The sequence below is a fragment of the Mirounga leonina genome, unplaced genomic scaffold, assembly GCF_011800145.1.
Source record: "Mirounga leonina isolate KUSES-001 unplaced genomic scaffold, KU_Mleo_1.0 Mir_151, whole genome shotgun sequence".
Classification (NCBI taxonomy): Eukaryota; Metazoa; Chordata; class Mammalia; order Carnivora; family Phocidae; genus Mirounga; species Mirounga leonina.
Window position 1 is genome coordinate 91,903,666 of NW_023270377.1, and position 21,494 is coordinate 91,925,159.

The 21,494-nt window shown below is 36.3% G+C and overlaps 1 protein-coding gene across 10 annotated transcripts in view; it reads right to left on the bottom strand.

Moving 5' to 3' along the window:
• The window catches only part of R3HDM1 (R3H domain containing 1), a 195,647-nt gene that overhangs the window by 39,801 nt on the left and 134,352 nt on the right, over positions 1-21,494 (bottom strand). For all 10 annotated transcript variants that reach the window (XM_035008136.1, XM_035008137.1, XM_035008143.1 and 7 more), the window contains 2 exons: positions 14,508-14,662; positions 10,800-10,951 (listed from right to left, as the gene is read on the bottom strand). In XM_035008136.1, coding sequence (XP_034864027.1) covers positions 10,800-10,951; positions 14,508-14,662 — 307 coding nt within the window. The remainder of the gene's footprint in view (positions 1-10,799; positions 10,952-14,507; positions 14,663-21,494) is intronic.

The window sequence follows — 21,494 nt, forward strand, 5'->3', positions numbered from 1 at the left end:
AGAGAGAAAGAGCATGCGAGCACACGAACAAGGGGAGGAGACAAGCAGACTCCCTGTTAAGTGGGGAGCCTGATGTGGGGCTCGATCTCAGGACCTTGAGATCATGACCTGAGCCAAAATCAAGAGTTGGATGCTTAACCTACTGAGCCACCAAGGTGCCCCTGGAAATTTCTTTTGTTTTTTTTAAAGATTTTATTTATTTATTTGACAGAGAGAGAGAGAGCGAGAGCAGGAACACAAGCAGGGGGAGTGGGAGAGGGAAAAGCAGGCTTCCCGCTGAGCAGGGAGCCCAATGTGGGGCTCCATCACAGGACACTGGGATCACGACCTGAGCCGAAGGCAGATGCTTAACGACTGAGCCACCCAGGCGCCCCTGGAAATTTATTGTCTCTATTATTATATAAATACCTAAAATAGTATCCACAATTTTATATTCTTGCCTTTAAAACCTAAAGTATTTCCTTTCTGGCCTGTTACAGAAAAGTCTGTTGACCCTAGATCTAGTAGGTTATTATTATTTTTTTTTAATATTTTATTTATTCATCTGACAGAGAGAGAGAGAGAGCGAGAGCAGGAACACAAGCAGGGAGAATGGGAGAGGGAAAAGCAGGCTTCCCCTCAAACAGGGAGCCCAATGTGGGGCTCGATCCCATGACCCTGGGATCACGACCTAAGCCAAAGGCAGATGCTTAACCAACTGAGCCACCCAGGTGCCCCTCTAGTAGGTATTTTTAAGTAAACGATATTCAAATAATAATTACACTAATCTCCAACCCTAGCATTCTATTGTTGCTAGTGAAACATTTTCCATCAAGATATCTGAATTTTTTTCTTTAATCCTCACTTACAATATCACCAAATATTTGTATCTTCTTTCAAAGGGCCACCTAAATGTATCCCTTTCCTACTGGGACCACCACAACCAGGGATCCTGCTACTTGATGCTTGTGGTCTCTGCTGAATTCAAATGTATCTCAACAATTGCTATGAACTAATTAAAAAACAAACAAACAAAAACAAACACATTATCACATCAATTTCATACTTCAGAAACCACATTTTTTGCTATTATTAAAAGTCTAAAACACAAATTCCTTAGTCTGACCTCTTACAAGCTGGTTTCTCTCCATTCTAACCTAAAAAGAAAAATTCAAATACTCTCTGGAAAGATGTTCAAAAGCAACATTTAATGAAAAAAACAAGCTGCAGAATAAAACATTTAAATAATCCCACATATGCAAAAAAAATTCACAGTAAAAACAAACAAAAATATTCCTAATCTCTTTACCTCAAAAACAAAAACGGTGATGCTCTCTTTTCAAACCACAACTATTTTACATGTCTACTTAAAAGTAGTAAAAGTGTTAGAAAGTACATACCAAAGTCATTAAATGGTGATTATTTTGGTGAATAGTAATTGCTTTGCACAAAGGGCAATGGGTAAGGCAGAGTTTTAAAATTTTACTTTGTATTTTTATATGGTTTAATTTTTAAACCAGAGCTGATGAATAATACAATTAAAAATACAGAAAATACAATGTTTAAAACATTTAATTCCCAATAAAGTTTACATATTATGTGTGCACTGAAAAATGACTTGAGAAGTGCACCCAAAAAATTTTTTTTAAGATTTTATTTATTTATTTGAGAGAGTGAAAGAGAGAGAGAGCACACAAAGTGGGGGTGGGTAGGTAGAGGGAGAAGCAGACTCCCCACCGAGCAGGGAGCCCAATGTGGGGCTTGATCCCAGAACCCGGAGATCATGACCTGAGCCAAAGGCAGACACTCAACTGAATGAGCCACCCAGGTGCTCCTGCACCAAAATTTAACAGTAATTATTTCTGGGTACTGAGACTGTAGTCGATTTCCTTTTTCACACTTTGTAATTCTTCTATATTTTCAAATTTTCTACAATGACTATGTATCATATATAATGAGAAATAGAGAAAAGACTGTTTTAAAGACAAAATACAGATGTAGAAGAAATATTTTCTGTTGTTGACAGATACCCACTGAGAGGAGGGAGGGCCACAAGTATGGTCAGTTTACTTATGTATAAAATGAAGAGATTTTTGCATGAAAGGTTACCACTCCTCCCAATTCTTTAAGTACCTATGAAGTACTATTATTTTAATCTAAAATATTACTACTATCAGTCATTTTGGTGAATTCACAAAAAATCAAATAGCTATAGCACCCTCTTTCCTTCCCATTTAACATCATTTATGTCAGTAAAATTTAGTTTACTAATGAATTTGCAATAAATTCATGCTTCCAAAAATAGTAAGAAGATTTTATATTCAGTGAAGAGAAAATGAATGTTATGGAAAGACAATGTTTTAGCTCCAAAAGTCATTTTCTTATTCCATTTTATTTCTCTCGGCTAGGTGTTAACTTCCTTGTTAATAACAACAAAAGCAAAACTTCACTAAAAGGTATGGCTCAGATTGCCACTTTGTTATTGACAGTTATTTCAAAGGATGGCTGAGGCAAATGAAAAAATTAAAATGCAAAACCAGAAGTTTAGGAGAAATAAAATTAATCCAAGACAGGTTCCAGAAGTAGGACAAAGGGGATACCACAGGAATAGCAGAAGATAAAAATGGGGAAAAATATACTGTGGGGAGGAAAAAGGGAAAAGACTTAAAAGTAGGTTTTCTTTTTCATCATTTCATAAAGATACTGTGAAGCATTTTTATAGCAAGTTCTGAAAAATAGAGGTTACAATCTCTTCAAGTTTCTCTCTGTGTATGCTAACCCTTTGAGATGACAGATCAAAAACAAAGGTATATATTCTCCTTTTGAGTTTCAAGATAAAAATGAAAAATGAAAGGTAAAACAGGAGGAAAAAACCCACCAAAAATGAGGGCATTTTGAAGATTTATCCAACTAGCTTGCCACTTTTGAAGACACTGTAGGAATGGAATTAATTTTCTCTCTATACCAAAAACGGACAGAAATCCTATGATTAGTTGTAAAACTAGTTTCTCTGACCACTATATGGCTTGCTGAAAGTGACAAGACATGTAACGTATATCAGGCTATGCCAAATCTTCACAGTATACATAACAACACAATCTAATCTAAACACAAAGTAGCCTCAGTGATAACTGGAAGGCTGAGCGGGAAGTAAAAATAATAATTCAAATTCTATTTTTCTGCATAAGGAGTCTCTCCCCAAAAAAAAGAAAAAAAAAAAAAAAAGAAGAAGTTGCTAAGCAACTCAAGCTAAGGAAGACATTTTTAAAACAAAGTCTCACTTATTGTTTTTACAGAAATCTTCTCTTCTTATAATCTGGTAACGGAATGAAGCTCATTACAGTCCATTTAGTAAAAACTTAAAGAATGTTTGGATGAGGACCTTGTAAGCTCAGAGTTTAACATATACTTCCCATCTAAAACTGAGTATACTTGTTGGTATGGGGTAATTTACACAGTTTTATCTTCAAACATTGGGTCTTGGATGAAAGTTTGCAAATAAATAGTGACAGACATAATTTTCTTGCAAATGTGTAAAATATTACTGGGTTATGGCTACACACAGCTCACGTCTATGGATAAAGATAAGAAGGGCTGGTTAGGTGTAGGTGAATGGGTCTTAGCTCTTGTTGCCTGAAGGCTTCAAAAAAATTATGTTCAGGCTTAAGAGCAGGCCCATGCCAGTGAAAGGAGAATGTGGAGAACTAGGGATTATGACCAGCACTTTTAACAGAGCCCTCTAAGTGATTCTAACATGCTGATAAGATTAGGAATCACTAGTAGATAGTTAACAAGGTAGGGTGCTACAAATCAGGGCCCAAGAGTTAAGGCCTTTAGGTTAAATTCTATGGTTAACCTTTTCGTGTTTCATAGTCTATATGTAAAATAAAAACAAACACACATTCTTATTCTTTTCAGAGGACACTCTGAGGACAAGCGTCTAGAAAAGTAAAATGTTTAGACAAGAAAAAATTTTGGAAGAAAGGTTTTATCAGCATTTGTAAGCTTTCTGGAATAAAAACACCATTTTAGATGGAATGAAACTGAAGGTGAAGAAATGTTGACCAGATAGGTAGGGCTCAAATGATAATATGGTTATATACCATTTGGTTAGTAAAATGCTTAGTATCTATACATATTTTAATACTCTCAAATTATCCCTTCCCCCCCTTTAAAAAAATTTTTTTTTTTTAAGATTTTATTTATTTGCGAGAGAGACAATGAGAGACAGAGAACATGAGAGGGAGGAGGGTCAGAGGGAGAAGCAGACTCCCTGCTGAGCAGGGAGCCTGATGTGGGACTCGATCCCGGGACTCCAGGATCATGACCTGAGCCAAAGGCAGTCGCTTAACCAACTGAGCCACCCAGGCGCCCCCCACCCCTTTTTAAAAGATTTTATTTATATATTTGAGAGAGAGAGAACATGAGCAGCAGGGAAGGGTAGAGGGAAAGGGAGAAGCAGACTCCCCGCTGAGCAAGCAGCCTGATGTGGGGCTCCATCCCAGGACTCTGGGATCCTAACATGAGCCCAAGGCTGAAGCTTAACCGACTGCGCCACCCAAGTGCCCCTAATTATCCCTTCCTTATATGCATTCTGTATGACTTTCTTCTTGTTCCTTATGTATAAATTTAGCTTTCCATAAAAAATTATAGCTCTCTAAGGACAAGGATTATGTCCTATCGTTCTTCCTTATCTAAATGTATGAATTCTTGCTGGATTGAGTCTTTGGCATTAGAGAGGAAAGCAAACTTTTTAGTGTCCTGAAAAATAAAGGCTACAAATTTGTCAAATTTTATAGTCTTTACTTGACCATCATGCTTTACTAAGATTAAGTAGGCTTTAGCAGTAGTAATAATTAAAACTCAGTAACAATATGAACTCTATATTACTATTGCATTCTGCATGCGTTTATGGTACCTAACACAGTATGAGGCATAAGATGTAGTTGGTTCTTGTTATTCCTGACAATTATGTTCTAAAAGTCATACGAACACTGAATTAGCAAATACTGAGCCATTGTCCCTACAGGAAATACAGGGTTAGGTTACTGAGAGCCTCTGGTCACAACATCTTCATCAACTGTTCAATACATAACCTGTTTTTATGTGTTTCTGTTTAAAGATATTTTATTTAATATAGATTCCTTACAATAATTAATTAAATGCAGTATTTCTTTATAATGAAACGTTACTTGAGAAGGCTTTAACATTTTCCTGACCCAGAGTAATTTGACCATAAATCTCTTTGGTTTTGGCCTTAGAACAATGTTGTCTCTATGTTTTTTTTTATTGCTTGTCAGCCCAGAAATCCACAAATTTATCTGCTTTTCCATCCTTTCCATAGCTTGATCACGCACTTTAGATGTTACTTTAGCATTTTCTGGAGCGATCTCAACCTACAGACTGGTGAATTTCTTTTTCCTTTTTCTGGATATGCCACATTGTTGATTCCTTAACATTAATCTGATGGCTAGCAACAATATAATTAATGCCAGAACATACATATTTACTCCATAAGACACGTCACACAGCCTTCTTGTGATTAGGAACACTAGAACTTCAGTACTATGCTTGGGGGCCATTTTAAGCAGCAACATCACCAAATAATAGCACAAAAATGCCAAAACTGTGGCACCAAACAGGCTGAAAAGAATATTTACAGTATGAGAACTGAAGTAAGGAGGAGGAGTGTCAACTTGTTTGACCTCAGCTGAGAATGTGTTCGTCGGGTGACTCAAATTTTTCACTGTTCTCTGCATATCCGCAAATGACTGAAAAAGCCTGCAAATATCTATTTTGGGATTACAAATAAATTATAGGGAATACACAAATTTGCAAATACAAATCCACAATGTGATCAACTTTACAGATCTCTCTTTATGTAAGTGACTCTGAAGAGATAATGTAATATATTTTTTCTTTCCTCAGCTTAATGTTTTGGCAAAAATACAGGTTTGAAATTCAGTGAAGTAAATAGAGATAAATTTTTTTAAATCTACAAAATGGAGTGTCTTTTAAGAAGTCTTGACTTGGCATTACCAGAAAAGAACAAATATGTAAATTCTGTTCACACAGAAAACACAAATAATTCGGAAAACAAATGAACATTTTACTATATTTAGTCTACATGGGAACAACACTCAAAAATACTTTCTGCTTCAAGGAAAGACTAATGATATTCTATGGTTTCTTCCAGCTTTCTTACTGCTTTTCAGGGAAGTGTGCAGCCACCACAATGAAGGGGAAGAGAGCTCTGAACCAGGTAAGCAGTAAAGGCATGGAACTATTAAAACAGAAGTCACAAATTCCTCAAAGATATCACAACCTTTTTTCAAAGTAGAGCCCTCCAGCATCTGACTCACAGCCTTTCTTTTTAAAAACTTAGTTCTGGTAACTCCACTGCAGATTTAGAGCACTTACACTGACAATAACTGACAAAGAAAGACCCTAAGTTCAGAATGTAAATGAAAATATCTCCAACATGCTCAGGATTATGGCTCCGAATCAGCAATAAAAAGTTTAACTATTTTTAGTGTCCTCTACTTAAGGACACAGGCAAGTATATATTTTATTTATTTATTTATTTAAAGAGTCTATTTATTTGAGAGAGAAAGAATGAGACAGAGAGAGCATGAGAGGGGGTAGGGTCAGAGGGAGAAGCAGACTCCCCGCCGAGCGGGGAGTCCGATGCGGGACTCCATCCCAGGACTCCAGGATCATGACTCGAGCTGAAGGCAGTTGCCCAACCGAGACACCCAGGCGCCCTATATTTTAGAATAATTTTCATACACAAAGTCCTACACATGGAATTCCTCACACCAATCCTATAAGGTGTTCTTATTTTACAAATGAGAAAACCAAAGTGCAAAAAGACTAAGTAACTTGCCTAAAGTCACAAAGGCTTGAAGTCAGGTTTTGTTTGATTCCAAAGCTCATCTTCTTTCTAACCATATCATGCTCCCCCATCAATTAATGACTAAAGGCACAGGATTCAGTTATTTAAAAAAGTACCTGTTAGACCATTTCATAACCTGATATCAAATCAGTTAGATTCCAAGATGAAGAGCCTCAAGGAATAATGCATACATTTGGACTCCTGAGAAAATGGCAGAGGTTACAAGCACAGTGTCATAAAATAAACAAATGAAGCTACAGGAAAAAAACTACTGTATTATTTGTAATACTAAATTTGAAAGATTAAATTCTCTCATCATATTTCAAACATCATATGGTTGTGTATTAAAAAAAACCCAAGCTGTAGACATTTCATATTTAAAATTATTTATAAATTCCATTTTGGGTCTGTGTTAATCTTAATTGTGTCTCCATACCTATTATTTATGTTAGCATGTGATTAGGTACAAGGAGGAAAGTGAGGAAGGATATAAACCAGGATAGAAACATGGGTTACCCAGCATGTGTGTATATGGGGAATGATTTCACTGAAAGGGTCGGGGGAGAGAAGGAGGTTAGAACAATAGAAAACTGCTCGTATGACATGATTTCATTTATGTAAAATTATGTTTGTGAAGAAATGAGGAAAAAAACCACACATAAAACGAGAATGTCTTAGATGGAATTTTACTAATCTGATATTCACAATACACTATTAAAGAAAAAATGCAAGATAATGTCTATTTCATTAGAATTTACCACCTAATTTCAGTATATGTGTATTTTATATGTGTATATGTTTGTTTGGTCAGGAGGCTAATGTGACAGAATGCACATACTATCATATGAACACTGGTTACCTGGAGGTGAGGGCAGAGTGGGGCATGATGATTAGCTTTGTTTTTACACAATTTTGTCTTGATTGTTTAACTTGTGTCAACAAGCATAATTTATTTTGTAGTAAAAAAATGAAAAATTTAAAAAGTATAGAGAGGTTACAGAAACAAAATAATAATATTAAGGCCAATAATACTACATAAACAAGAATGAATAACATATATGTACCAACACATATGTGTAAGTTGGCCTTTACCACTAAGGAAGTGTGTTCATTCAGTATGCATTTACCAAGCTTCTGTCCTGGACCGGGCCCTGTTCTAGATGCTGGAATATTCAGACAAACCTCTGCTCTGCATGTAAACACAGTGGAATATGTAAGATAAAATATAATTTATACAAGCTAGTAAATCTAGATTTATGAAGGAATGGTCTCTCTAGTATTGACCCTTGGATAGTAATGATCTGGTTAATAAATGCCAACAGTTGATTTTTAAGTTGGAAATCTGAAATATTATGGCAATTTGCTTATTAAATATTGCCCAGAATCAGAAACAACATTTTCTGTAAGAAATGCTGTTATATTTTGAAAAATAACATTAATTAGAAATGGTTTTCACTCAAAGGTATCCTTAATTAATTCTGTATGACTTGTATTCCTACCTAATAACTAGCATAAAAGGTACCAGAATACAAGTCTGACAGGATACACATTCTTTTTTTTTCCTCCAAAGATTTTATCTGTTTGTCAGAGAGACAGAGAGAGACAGAGCACGAGCAGGGGGAGGGGCAGAGGCAGAGGGAGAAGCAGGCTCCCTGCTGAGCAAGGAACCCAACATGGGACTCAATCCCAGGACCCTGGGACCATGACCTGATTAACCAACTGAGCCACCCAGGCACCCCAGAATATACATTCTTGCTTTATGTGCAACTCATTCATTCCATTTCTCACACTGGCAATTGGTAGTTGGAAGAGATCAATGCTAGTTTGTTACATAGTAACAATCTCTACTGTCAAGTAACAGCTAGCTTATTTCAAATTTCTTTGACTCACTTAGGTCATAGCCCTAACCTGTGAGTAATTCCCAAAACTTTTTCTCAAGATTCAAGTTGGAGGGGAATCTCACTTCTCATTTAATTGCTGGGCTTCCAAGCTATTCCTCCAGCCAAGGCTAGCTCACCAAATTTTTATTTTCTTGCAGAAGCAGGCCCAGGGACTAAAAGTTGGTATGGTTCTTTCCAAAGTGTAGTTATGACAGCTTTTAGATCCTGCTGTCATACTTAAAAGTTGAATGTGGGGGGACAGGACAAAGCTGTGCTCTCACCTCTACACACACTCCTGGGGTCAGTTCTCTTGCAAATCAAGGGGACAAAATTGTTTCTGTTTAAGGTATTGATAAATATAACAAACACGGGAAAGTTTAAAGTCTAAGTCATTTTATATAGGTCGTTTTAGGCTTGATCTTCCTTTAAGAAAGCTCCTCTACCCAGCATGGGGTAGGTCTACATAAGTTAACTTATAAAAACAGGTGTTTTTGATCTTGAACAAGTCACTGAATTAATACCAACTTCTCTTAGCCTCTGTTCTACACTGGAATGATTTCTTTGGTAATTTTCTCTCAGATAAAAGGTTATACTTTGGTTCAAGAAGCAGATAACCCAGCCATTTTCACACCATCTATTTCACCTGCTTTAGCACAGAATTCTGCTTCTGACACTTCTGAACCTGAACTGGCATTACAGACCTCAAATTTACCTAAATTGGAAAAAGAGGTTCAGATTGGGAGTATCTTCCCCTTATTTAGAGATTTTAAACTTAAACAACAAATGGGAAATTTAACACAGTACACATTTCTATTTTCATTGTGTAGTCCCTCTACCTTTAAAGAGCTGGGCTCATTAGAATTTAAAACTCCAACGTTGCCTATGATTCACAACCAACTCACTGTTTAAAGAGCCTGGGCCTCTTCAATCTGTGAAACCACAAAGCTGGAAAGGGCAAGGAAGTATGTTGAGTCCTGTGTGCGTGTGTGACAACAAATAAAATGAGAATCAAGGCTGAGGAAATATGTGAGTTCCTGTGTGTGTGTGTGTGTGTGTTTGATAACAAATAAAATGAGAGCCAAGTTTCCATTCTCCCAAGTATCAATGAAGCAAGTCTGTCAATCACTTTCTCACCCCTAAATACCATTATCTGTAACCATAACCAGTGCCAACCTCTTATCAGCAATTAGAACATAGGTCCTCTTTCTTAAAAAGAGCACTGTAGTCCCTCTGGCAACCTTACAGGGATGTCATGAAATAATGAAAGACTGTAATATTTTGTTTTCTTTCTTTCTTTTTCTTTTTTTTAAGATTTTATTTATTTGAGAGAGAGAGAACAGAGGGAAAGTGAGAGGGAAAAGCAGACTCCCTGCTGAGCAGAGAGCCCAACATGGGGTTTGATCCTAGGACCCTGAGATGATGACCTAAGCTGAAGGCAGATGCTTAACTGAACTGAGCCCCTGTAATACTTTCTGAATAATGGACTAAAGTTACCCAATTCAAAGGAAGATTACTCTGTATCACATTCGGCTTATCAGAAGAGCTTCTGCTCTTCCAAGTTGAAGTAGCTAAAGAAGTAGCTTCATGACTTGCTTTTATATAGAGCTACTATCATTTGCTTCTCCTATATGCCTCCTTCTTCTTACTGATGAAAACTGAGCTCCCTAGAGCCTGAAAAATTTTAGCAAGAAATTCTGTTGCTGAGGTTATATTCTCCCCCAACTCCTACAAAAATCTTAAATAGTAAATGCTCCAACTCCAGGGTCCATGGCCAACTACTATTCCATCTGGCTAAGAGGAGAATGGTCTGCTTTTAGGCAAATGAGAGAAGATGTGACTCTTCTTTAGGTTACATATGAAATGTCTGGCTTATCCTGACTTTGTTAGAAAAACTATGAGAAAAGGAGACTGTATCCTACTTTTTCTATTCTATATTAGATAATGATTTCAGGTCATGCTCCTTAATCAATTTTAAAATTAGTAACAGATCATAATCCTGATAAACAATGAGCAGCTATAAGATTAGGTTTCTTAGTTGTACTCACCTTAAATTATTTTGTTGGCCAGGCGGAATGACACTATAGTAAACTGGCATTCCTGTTGTGGGCATAGATCCTTGATTAGACTGATTAGGGAACATAATAGGCTGTTGATAAGTCTGATGGGCAATTCCTTGAGAACTCTGAGGCAGTGAAACCTAGAATTTGAAAGACAATTTAAAGGGAAAAACGTTCTTCAAAACCTTGCAAATGATAATGTCTCCAGCCTCCATAAACTTTTCCAATATCAACATTTAAGAATAAGCTAAACTGCCAATAGTCATGATAAGTTAGCCACAGTACTACCACTTTATTTCTGCCCTTTTCAGCCAGCTTTTGTTTTTGGCTAGCATTTATCAACTAAACAATAGGCTAGATGCATTAGATTATAAAAATGAAACGTGACTTACAACCTTAAGTAAAAGTTGTTTTAAAAAGAAATGGTTTCCAAATAAGGATGATCATTTGACGTGGAAAGAGTAAATAATACAGTACATCTCAGACAGAGCTAAATAAAACGCAGGTAGGGCACCAGTGAGATAAACTGGATCAGAATGTGTGAGTTTTAGAGCTTAAGATATCTAGATGTGGTATTGGTTTCATCCTTTAGCTATCTATGTGACATGAGGCAAATGACTTAACTATTGTGAGACCCAACAGCTCCTTATGTGAAAAAATGAGATGCTACCTCCATCTCGTGGGAGGCATTATCTCCACTGTAATCTCTACTTGCAGGATCTAGCAGAGTAGACGTCTGGTGAACAGTGTATCTTTCAGTTCTGTTTTCTATACTATCTACATAGAACCCACATGAACACAATGGATTTTTCAGGTCTCTGCTTTCTAAAATAGAAACCACAGACACAATGGACTCTTCTGTTGTTGTTGTTCTGTTGTAATGGGTTCTTGTGCCACAACATTACAGGTGGATTATACTGATTTTGGTAAATAAGGCCAATATAAAAGCTTCTGACGGTTATGATGATGATGATGTTAGCAACAGCAGTAGCAATTATAGTAGTAATAGTGATGATAATGCAAATTAACATTACTAAGTATTTATTTACCACCATGCATCAGGTTCTGTTCTAATAACTTTATGTGTGTTATAATATTAAGTCTTCCTAATAACCTTAAGAAGGTACTTTTATCACCCCCGTTTTATAGGTGGGGAAATTGGGGTTAAGTAACTTGCCCAAGGGTGTATAGCCAGTAAGTAGGGAAGTTAAGATCTGATACTATGCCCTCTGGCTCCAGAGCTTCAGCTCTTTAACCATTTCATTATTCTCTATACGTGGCTTCCATGATTTAGAAGGTGATTAACTTCTGAAATGCAAACTAGTCTTTTCAAAATACACAGTAATCCCTTAATTACTTTCAATTTGGCTCAATTATTGCAGAGAAAGCTACTGGTCTGATTTATCCAACTCTGTATAACATAATATATATCAGTGTTTTTGCCTATTAAGGGAGTATAACATTCTAAGATTATTATTTCTGATTGTATCTAAGTTAATATATACTCAAAGCAGATCCAGGGAAAACAACACAGTTCAATCTAGATGATTTAAACTATAGAACAGATCTACAACTAGTGGTAAAGAAAAATTAAAGTAGCAAAAGAGAGGGAACAGTATTTGAGACACGTGGCCACCAAATACAGTCTACTGAGGACAGATGATTTTTCTGACTTATTTTTTGGACAGCACTTTATTCCCACTCAGTCTCTCTACCAGAGGTAGCAGGAATATAAAGCAGGCTCTAATTGCTCTTCAGGGCTATCCTTCTCCTAGTCTTTTACCCAGTATGAGGATTATATAAAATACCTTGAGAAATGATTTATAAAAAAGTATGCTATAGAAATTGTAATTACTGTCTTAGCTCTGACACATTTCCAGTATCTAGCTTAAACAAACCCAAAAACTACACTAACAAGTCTGTAATTTATTTAAAAATTGTATTACTTGCACTAGACTGTGAGCCCCTAGAGGTAAAGGGCAGATCTTATTTGCACAGTGCCTAGACATCTAACAGGTGCTCAATGTACTGGGTTAGGTAGCACAACCAAGGTCCTTGACAGGAGAGAGTTCCTGGCCTGGTATTGATTCTCTCTAATGTCTATCTATGGAGAAGAAGGGAATGGGCAGTCCCATGTGCCTGGGCTCAAGCACAGAGGATAAGGAAGAAGCATGGGGATGGGAGAGAAAATAAAGATGTAAAACCTAGTTTTATGATTAATCTTTTTAAAAATTTTTTTATTGTTATGTTAATCACCATACATTACATCATTAGTTTTTGATGTAGTGTTCCATGATTCATTGTTTGTGCATAACACTGAGTGCTCCATGCAGAACGTGCCCTCTTTAATACCCATCACCAGGCTAACCCATCTCCTCACCCCCTCCCCTCTAGAACCCTCAGGTTGTTTTTCAGAGTCCATCGTCTCTAATGGTTCGTCTCCCCCTCCGATTTCCCCCCCTTCATTCTTCACTTCCTGCTATCTTCTTCTTCTTCTTTTTTTTTCTTAACATATATTGCATTATTTGTTTCAGAGGTACAGATCTGTGATTAATCTTTTCTTTTTTCCTTAGTTGCTTTCTATTATCAAGAAGCTAGAAAACTAGACATATATATATATATATTTCCTAGATATATCTTAGTGCTCACTAGTCCTTGACAACTCCATAGTTTACATTTAATTTCAATTTAAAATCTCTGGAATTATATGAAATATGCTAGCACCTTTACTCATATCCTTCCCCATCCCCAAGATTTCTTCTTAACCAATTTATGCCCATAATTTTCTTTTAAGAGCTAGTTAAAGGTTTTTATCTTTCCAGAGAACTTCTACATTTAAGTTCCTAATCTGTTCATGGCTCTACTGCATAATCCTTTTAGTTATGGGTCTGTGCACTATCATCAACTTGTTTATATGTACATTTATCTTCCTAACTAGATTGTCTTTACCTTGTTGAGATGAATGAAAATGGTCTTTGATTTTTTAACATTAGGCTCAGCTACGGAAAACCATGAGGCTAATAAAGTCACTTGCAAGTTATTCAGAAAGATGAAGGAAGGGTAAAACAAATTTCTGAAAATGTGCCGTATTATACTAGATATATTTGATTTATTTATAAAACAATAGATACTTCTACTTTAGAACTATAGATTAAAATCCACAACATTTTAAATACATGATATGCCATTCTTTTCTGGGAGTGAGGTGGGGAAAAAGATGAGTTCCAGCATGGAAAACTTAACATTCTTCTCTATTCCGTAAACACTGATTTATAGTTTGTACTCTACCTCACTCTTTTAGGTACCTACCTCTACCATTATTTTCCCTCTCATTCCCCTCTTTCCTCAAAAGAGACTTTCTAAGAAGCTGAAGAACTGAATAAGATACTTGCTTATTATATACTTATATCGTTGGAAACACAGACAATGCCAAACAAAATTTACTTGCTACTACCAATGTGGTTAACATTGTAGTTCACATTTAATTATTTATAAAAATTGAAAAAGTGAATGAATAAAGCAATACAATGAGGATAAAACAAAGCTGCTGTAACTAATAAAACTCTTAAGACTATAAAGTTACACATCACAAAAGCATTTTCCCTATATAAAAAAAAGAGAGGAGATGAACTGTGGCTATACATTTTATTTATTCAAAATCTCCTCCATCCAAAGATGGCAATAGTGACCACATACCTGGTATGATGGCACTGAAGGATATGGGATGACTACTCCTTGGATCTGATTTCCAATGCTGCTGGGTTGGCCACCAACTAGGCTCTGACTCTGGGGTTGCTGAACTCCAACTAGTCCTTGGTAGTTTTGCTGGTGGTTGGGTATAACTTGATAACCTGTAATGGCACAGTGAGTTAAACCCTGCTTTGAATTTATTCTTCTTCATCTAATAGAATGTTTTGTGTTTTAAACAAATACTTTTGTGTTTTGAAATGACAAAATTCTGTTAAAATAGCAAATCTTAAAAACCCTCTATTATGAGAGCTAACATTTAAAGGGTTTACTGCATAGGTAACTCCCAGCTATATTTTTCTCCGCTTAAAATACATTCAAATAAAATTTGTGTACAAAGATTTCCTTTATAGTTGAGGCAATTTATATGGTCACAGGCTTGGTTTACAGACAATTACTTTTCAGTGTATATTACAATCTGTTACGACAACTAGTGTCTGAGGATCAGTACTGGTTACATAATTCCTGGTCCCTGGGCAAGAGGAAAATGCAGGGGTGCTTGTTAAAAATTATTGAGAATTTTGAGTTGGTAATAGCAGAACATTAAACCAAACACAGGACCCTGTGTTACATCAGAGGGTGCATGCCAAGGAAGCTGGCCCTTCTGAAGACCAAAAGTAGGAGAGAGGAGAATCGCTTTTATAGAATGGTTGTCATACTAAAATAGGAATCCTTATACTAGGAATGTGTCAAGGGCACAAGGAAAATGGAGTCACTTAGCAAATTTTTAGATTATTTCCTTATTATATTATTAAGGTCACTTGACAGAGAAACAGATCATGAAAGAGATTAAATACTTTGACTGCAGTCACAAATCAGACACCTAAGGGACAACTCTTCTCTAAACTAAAGGCACTATTAGTAACTTAAGTAGTAAATTAAGAGTATACATTTACTTTTACCAAGTGAATTCATCAGTTACTTAAATAACCACAATGATAAGCTTTGAGTAGTGAATAAGAATTGTATTAAAAAAAAAAAAAAAGAAAATAGGAAGTGGTTTTGCTTCTTGAGCCCAAGAAGATTCCTTTAGGTAAACCAACTATCTCAAAACTTACGTAAATTACTAGAAGTTACCAGAAATCATTTTTTTCTTTTTTAAAAGAAACCAGATAAAAATAACTAACCATCCAGCTTCAGGGTATTTAAAAAGTTTCCACAAAGATGAACCAAACTATAGTATTGCCTATACAAACTCCCACAACTAAACGTCAGTGAAATGATTTCTCTGGTAATACCATAAATATATTTCACTATCCTATAAATAGCAGTTTTCATTTCTATCCTTATTAATCCCTAAAGCAACAGAAATGGCAAAGATCGCATCTCAGGTATTTGACTATAGACAACAGCATCACTGCAGTTGCCTTTCAGCCTCAATGATTCTGCTCAATGACTAAATAATTGAATAAAATCTAGCATTAACCTTCTCTAAAGATAGAAATACAAAGCATATTTGTTAACTAATCAACATATTAACACCAAAAAAGTAAAAATCCAGTTATAGTGAACTAGTTAAAAGTGAAAGGTTTTGTAAAATTATGCTATTTCTATGGCAACAGTGCTTTATGGCCATGTTACAAATGACTTCTGAGTAATCTAACTTTGTACAAAAAATTTATATTCTAATCCTAGTCAGTAATGAAGTGATTGATAATATGCTATTTTCTCAACTTCTCTGTGAATGAATTTTCTGTAATACTTAAAACTTGTAGGCAGATAAAGGACAAGGGGAAGCTTATTTCTTGCCCTTTAGTCTAACAATTAACAGTCAATCCTCTTTTCAGTTTATCAAATCACATGTACTTCAAATTCATGCTCTAAATTCCAAACACCATCAAAGCATACATTGACACATTTCCACTCCTAGGAACATAAAGGGCAGGAATGGAAATGGGAAGTGAAGATACAACCTTTTCTTGTGTTGGAAATATTACCTCAGAACATACACATACAGAAGCATAGACCGCAGTGTCAGAATTTGGGCTCAGCTCTTTATAGACTGGAAAAGTAACTTACAATGGTCTTGTAAGAATATAGTCCACTACAATTGACAAGAAAAATGTAGAAACCTGGCAGAATTTGCTGCAACATAACCTGACTTCAAATACCTTGACTTATATAGTCACATCCCCCCAAGGAACTTCAACTATTTCTCATACTACGTTTTAGTTTATTCAAAATACTTTCAAAGTTATGTTATCTTGAAATACAACTTTGAAAAAAAATGCCAATTTATGGACAGATGTGGCTCCGATTTCCTTTATTTAAATTCACTAATTTTTGGAGATTCACATTGGAGCCTCCCAGCCTAAAAATTCTCTCTTATGAAAAAACATCTGACAGCGAAAACTCTCAATAAATAGTTATAGACTCCATGTCAGAGAATACTGCGTTATGGAATTTGCATCAGTAAGTTTCCAATGGTATTTTAGATTCCCTAATGCAACCTAATCTCAATCAATATCCATGTCACAGGGTATCTCCACACAAACATCATGCACATTTTCAAAATGTGACAACATAACACGAAATCTAAAACATGTGACTCCAGCACCTCATCATTTGTAACAGAGGGTAGTAGGCTGTAAACCCAGGATATGACTGGCGGGTGATATAAAGATGAATAAGGTCCCTATCTTTGAATTAGGTATGCTAATATGACACCATATTAGAATAGTAGTATAAATAGGACTTATGAAAGCAGGAGGCAGAAATTAATCCTGACAGAGGTAGACATCTGAGCTTGGACTTACGGGAAATAAAAAGTCAGAAAAAAGTATAAAATGAATAATACCTGTGGGGAAAAGTAGAAGTAGAAGAGTTGTGAGAACACGAAGTTCTAGATTTGAAAGACTTGGAAAATAGAACAATGACTAAATGTTAGTACTTCATTCAGAAGTAGCATAAATACACTGGTAGCATATTCTTTTTTTTAAAGATTTTATTTATTTGACAGAGACAGCGAGAGAGGGAACACAAGCAGGGGGAGTGGGAGAGGGAGAAGCAGGCTCCCCGTGGAGCAGGGAGCCCGACGCGGGGCTCTATCCCAGGACCCTGGGATCATGACCTGAGCTGAAGGCAGACGCTTAAGGACTGAGCCACCCAGGCGCCCCTGGTAGCATATTCTTAAAACAATAGTGGAGCTATTAAAAACAAGAATGTCAAGCACTTTAAAAGAAAATATATTTCCTAAGAAGCTCTTATTAACATAATTTTGTTCACTGCCTTATTTCCAGATGTTTTAAAAGCTGTAAGTAACCCTCCTACGTGGCACCTGCTGCATCACATCCTGCAAGCAGCGTGGACAGGGATGGGAGGCACTCCAAAGTGACTCCTGTCCTGGGGAGAGGGCAAGATAACCACACAAACTAGTTCCACTGCAGCCCCAGCAGATGGACTGGGGGCAGACAGCTGATCTGACTGCCAATCACATCCACCAACAAAAAGCTCTCAAGTGGCAGCACAGGAAGAGAGCTGTGCAGTTTGGGATCACTGCAGCCATGCCAGACAAATTGGGGTAGGCATCTGGTCTGACTGCTGGCCCCACCTACCTACAAAAGCCTCTCAGGGGACCCTGCAGGGCAGTGCTACTGTAGACCCAGTGAACTGGATGAGGGCAGGCATCTGGTCTGACTGCTGACACTGCCCAACTACAAGCCCACAGTGGCCCTAAACAGCACAGGGACTAAATCCTGTCCACAGCATGCAAGGTGGGCCACTGCAGTTAAGAGGACTGAAGGCAAATGTGGCTCAGATACAGCAGCAGCGCACACGCAACCCATGGAGGAGACACCCTGAAGAACCGGGTTCAGATCAACAGGAAACATTGTGCTACAGGGCACCACCCGTCTTCCTAAGGCCACTACTTTCAAGATCAGTAGACATAGCTGACTTTCCTAATACACAGAAACAAACACAGAGAGTTAGACAAAATGAGGAGACAAGAATATGTCCCAAATGAAAGAACAGGACAAAAATTGCAAAAAAAAAGAGCTAAATGAAACTGAGATCAGCAATATGCCTGGATAAATAATTCAAAGTAATGATACTTTGTAATGATACAAAGATACTAACTGGACTTGGGGAAAAAAATGGACAAACTCAACGAGAACTTCAACAAAGAGAAAAAAAAAACAAACAAAAAACCAGTCAGAATGAAGAATTCGGTAACTGAAATGAAAAATATACTAGAAGGAATCAGCAGATTAGAGGATGCAGAAAAACAGACCACTAATCTAGAAGGCAGGGTAATGAAAACCAAAAAGAAAAAATAATAATAAAAAATGAGAATAGGTTAAGGGAGCTCAGCAACATCATCAAGTGTAATAACATTTCCATTATTGGGATCCCAGAAAGAAATGAGAGAGAAAAGGAGGCAGAAAATTTATTTGAAGAAATAATAGCTGAAAAATTCCTGAATCTGATGAAAGAAACAGGCATCCAAATCCAGAAGACACAGAGGGCCTCCAACAAAATCAACCCAAGGAGGTCCACACCAAGATACTTAGTAATTATAAGCAGTGATAATGAGAGAATTTAAAAAGCAGCAACAGAAAAGAAAACAGTTCCTTAGGAGGAAAATCGCAGAAGACAATAAGCTGATTTTTCAGCAGAAACTTTGCAAGCCAGAGTAATATGATATACCTCAAAGTACTGAAAGAAACCACCAACAAGAACACTATGACTGGCAAGATTATCATTCAGAATAGAAAGAGAGAGTTTTTTAGGCAAACAAAAGTTAAAGGACTTCACCACCATTAAACCAGACTTACAAGAGAAATTAAAGGGAACTCTTTGAGTGGAAAGAAGGCCATAATCAGGAGTAACAACATTATGAAAGAATAAAATTTCATATGTAAATACAAACACAATAAAAGTGGTGGATTAATCATTTATAAAATCATTACAGAGGTTAAAGCACAAAAGCAGTACATTAAATTATATCTATAAAAAGCGTTTAAGGGATCCACAAAATAAAACGATGTAAGATATGACATCATATACATAGATTGTGGGTTGGAGGAGATTATAAATTTGTTCTCTTACAACAGGTTCAAAGTTAAATTGACATCAATGTAATATAAACGGCTAATACATAAGATGTTACATATGAACCTAATGGTAACCACAAATCAAAAATCTGCAATAGATACACAAAATAAAGAGAAAGGAATCTAAGCATTTCACTGGAGAAAGCCAGCAAACCACAATGGAAGAGAGCAGAAGAAAGGAAAAGAGAACTACAAAAACAACCATAAAACAAGTTAACAAAATAGCAGTAAATATATACCCATCAATAACTACTTTGAATGTAAATAGACTAAATGTAGCAACTAAAAGACATACGGTGAATGAATGGATAAAAGAAGCAAGACCCTGGGATGCCTGGGTGGCTCAGGTGGTTAAGCATCTGCCTTTGGCTCAGGTCACGACCCCAGGGTCCTGGCATCAAGTCCCGCATCAGTCTCCTTGCTTAGCAGGGAGCCTGCTTCTCCCTCAACCTGCCACTCTACCTGCTTTTGCTCTCTCTCTGACAAACGAGTAAATAAAATCTTAAAAAAAAAAAAAAAAGGCAAGACCCACGTATGTGATGTCTAAAAAAGTCTTACTTCAGACCTAAATAATCATGCAGGTTGAAAGTTAAGGGATACAAAAACATTTACCATGCAAATGGAAGTGAAAAGAAAGCTGGGGAAGCAATACTTACCTAAGACAAAATAGTCTTTAAAACAAAGACTATAACAAGAGACAAAGAAGGATACTACATAATGATAAAGGGAACAATCTAACAACAGGATATAACAATTGTAAATATTTATGCACCCAACACGGGAATACTTAAATTAACATAAAGTAACTATTAAGAGACATCAAAGAAGAAATTGATAGTAATACAATAATAGTATGGGACTGTAACACTCCAATGTTACATGGATAATCAATGGATAGATCATGATGGATAGATCATCAATCAATGGATAGATCATCCAAACAGAAAACAAGGAAGCAGTGGCTGTGAATGACACATTGGATCAGGTGGACCTATCAGATACATTCAGAATATTCTTTCAAAAAACAGTGTAACATACATTCAAATGCACATGAAACAGTCTCCAGAACATCACTTGTTATGCCACAAAACAAATTTCAGTAAACTGAAAATAATTGAAAACATATCATGCATCTTTTCTGACTACATGGTATGAAAATAGAGATCAATTACAAGAAAAAATCTGAAAAGAATACGAATACATGGAAGCTAAATAACATGCTACTAAACAATGGATGGCTCAACCAAGAAATCAAAGAGGATATCAAAAAATACATGGAGACAAATGAAAATGAAAACACAATGGTCCAAAATCCTTGGGATGCAGCAAAAACTGTTCTAACAGAGAATTTTACAGCAATACAAGCCTACCTCAAGAAGCAAGAAAATTTTCAAATAAACAACCTAATCTTAGACCTAAAGGAGCCAGGAAAAGAACAAAGCCCAAAGCCAGTAGAAGGAAGGAAATAATAAATTTTAGAGCAGAAATAAATGAAATAGAGACTAAAAACACAACAGAACAGATCAATGAAACCAGGAGCTGATTCTCTGAACAGACAAACCATTACCCAGATTCATAAAGACCAGGAGAGAGAGAGATACAAAGAGAAAGGACTTAAATAAAATCAGAAATGAAGGAGGAGAAATAGCTGACAGCCACAGAAATACAAAGGATTATAAAAGAGTATTATAAAAAATTATATGCCACAAACTGGGACAATCTGGAAAGAATGGATACATTCCTAGAAACATATAATCTTCCAAAATGAAATTAGGAAGAAATAGAAAATCTGAATCTCTCAATTACTAGCAATGAAATTGAATCAGCAATCCAAAAGCTGCCCCAAAACAGAAGTCTAGGACCAGATGGCTTCACAGAGGAA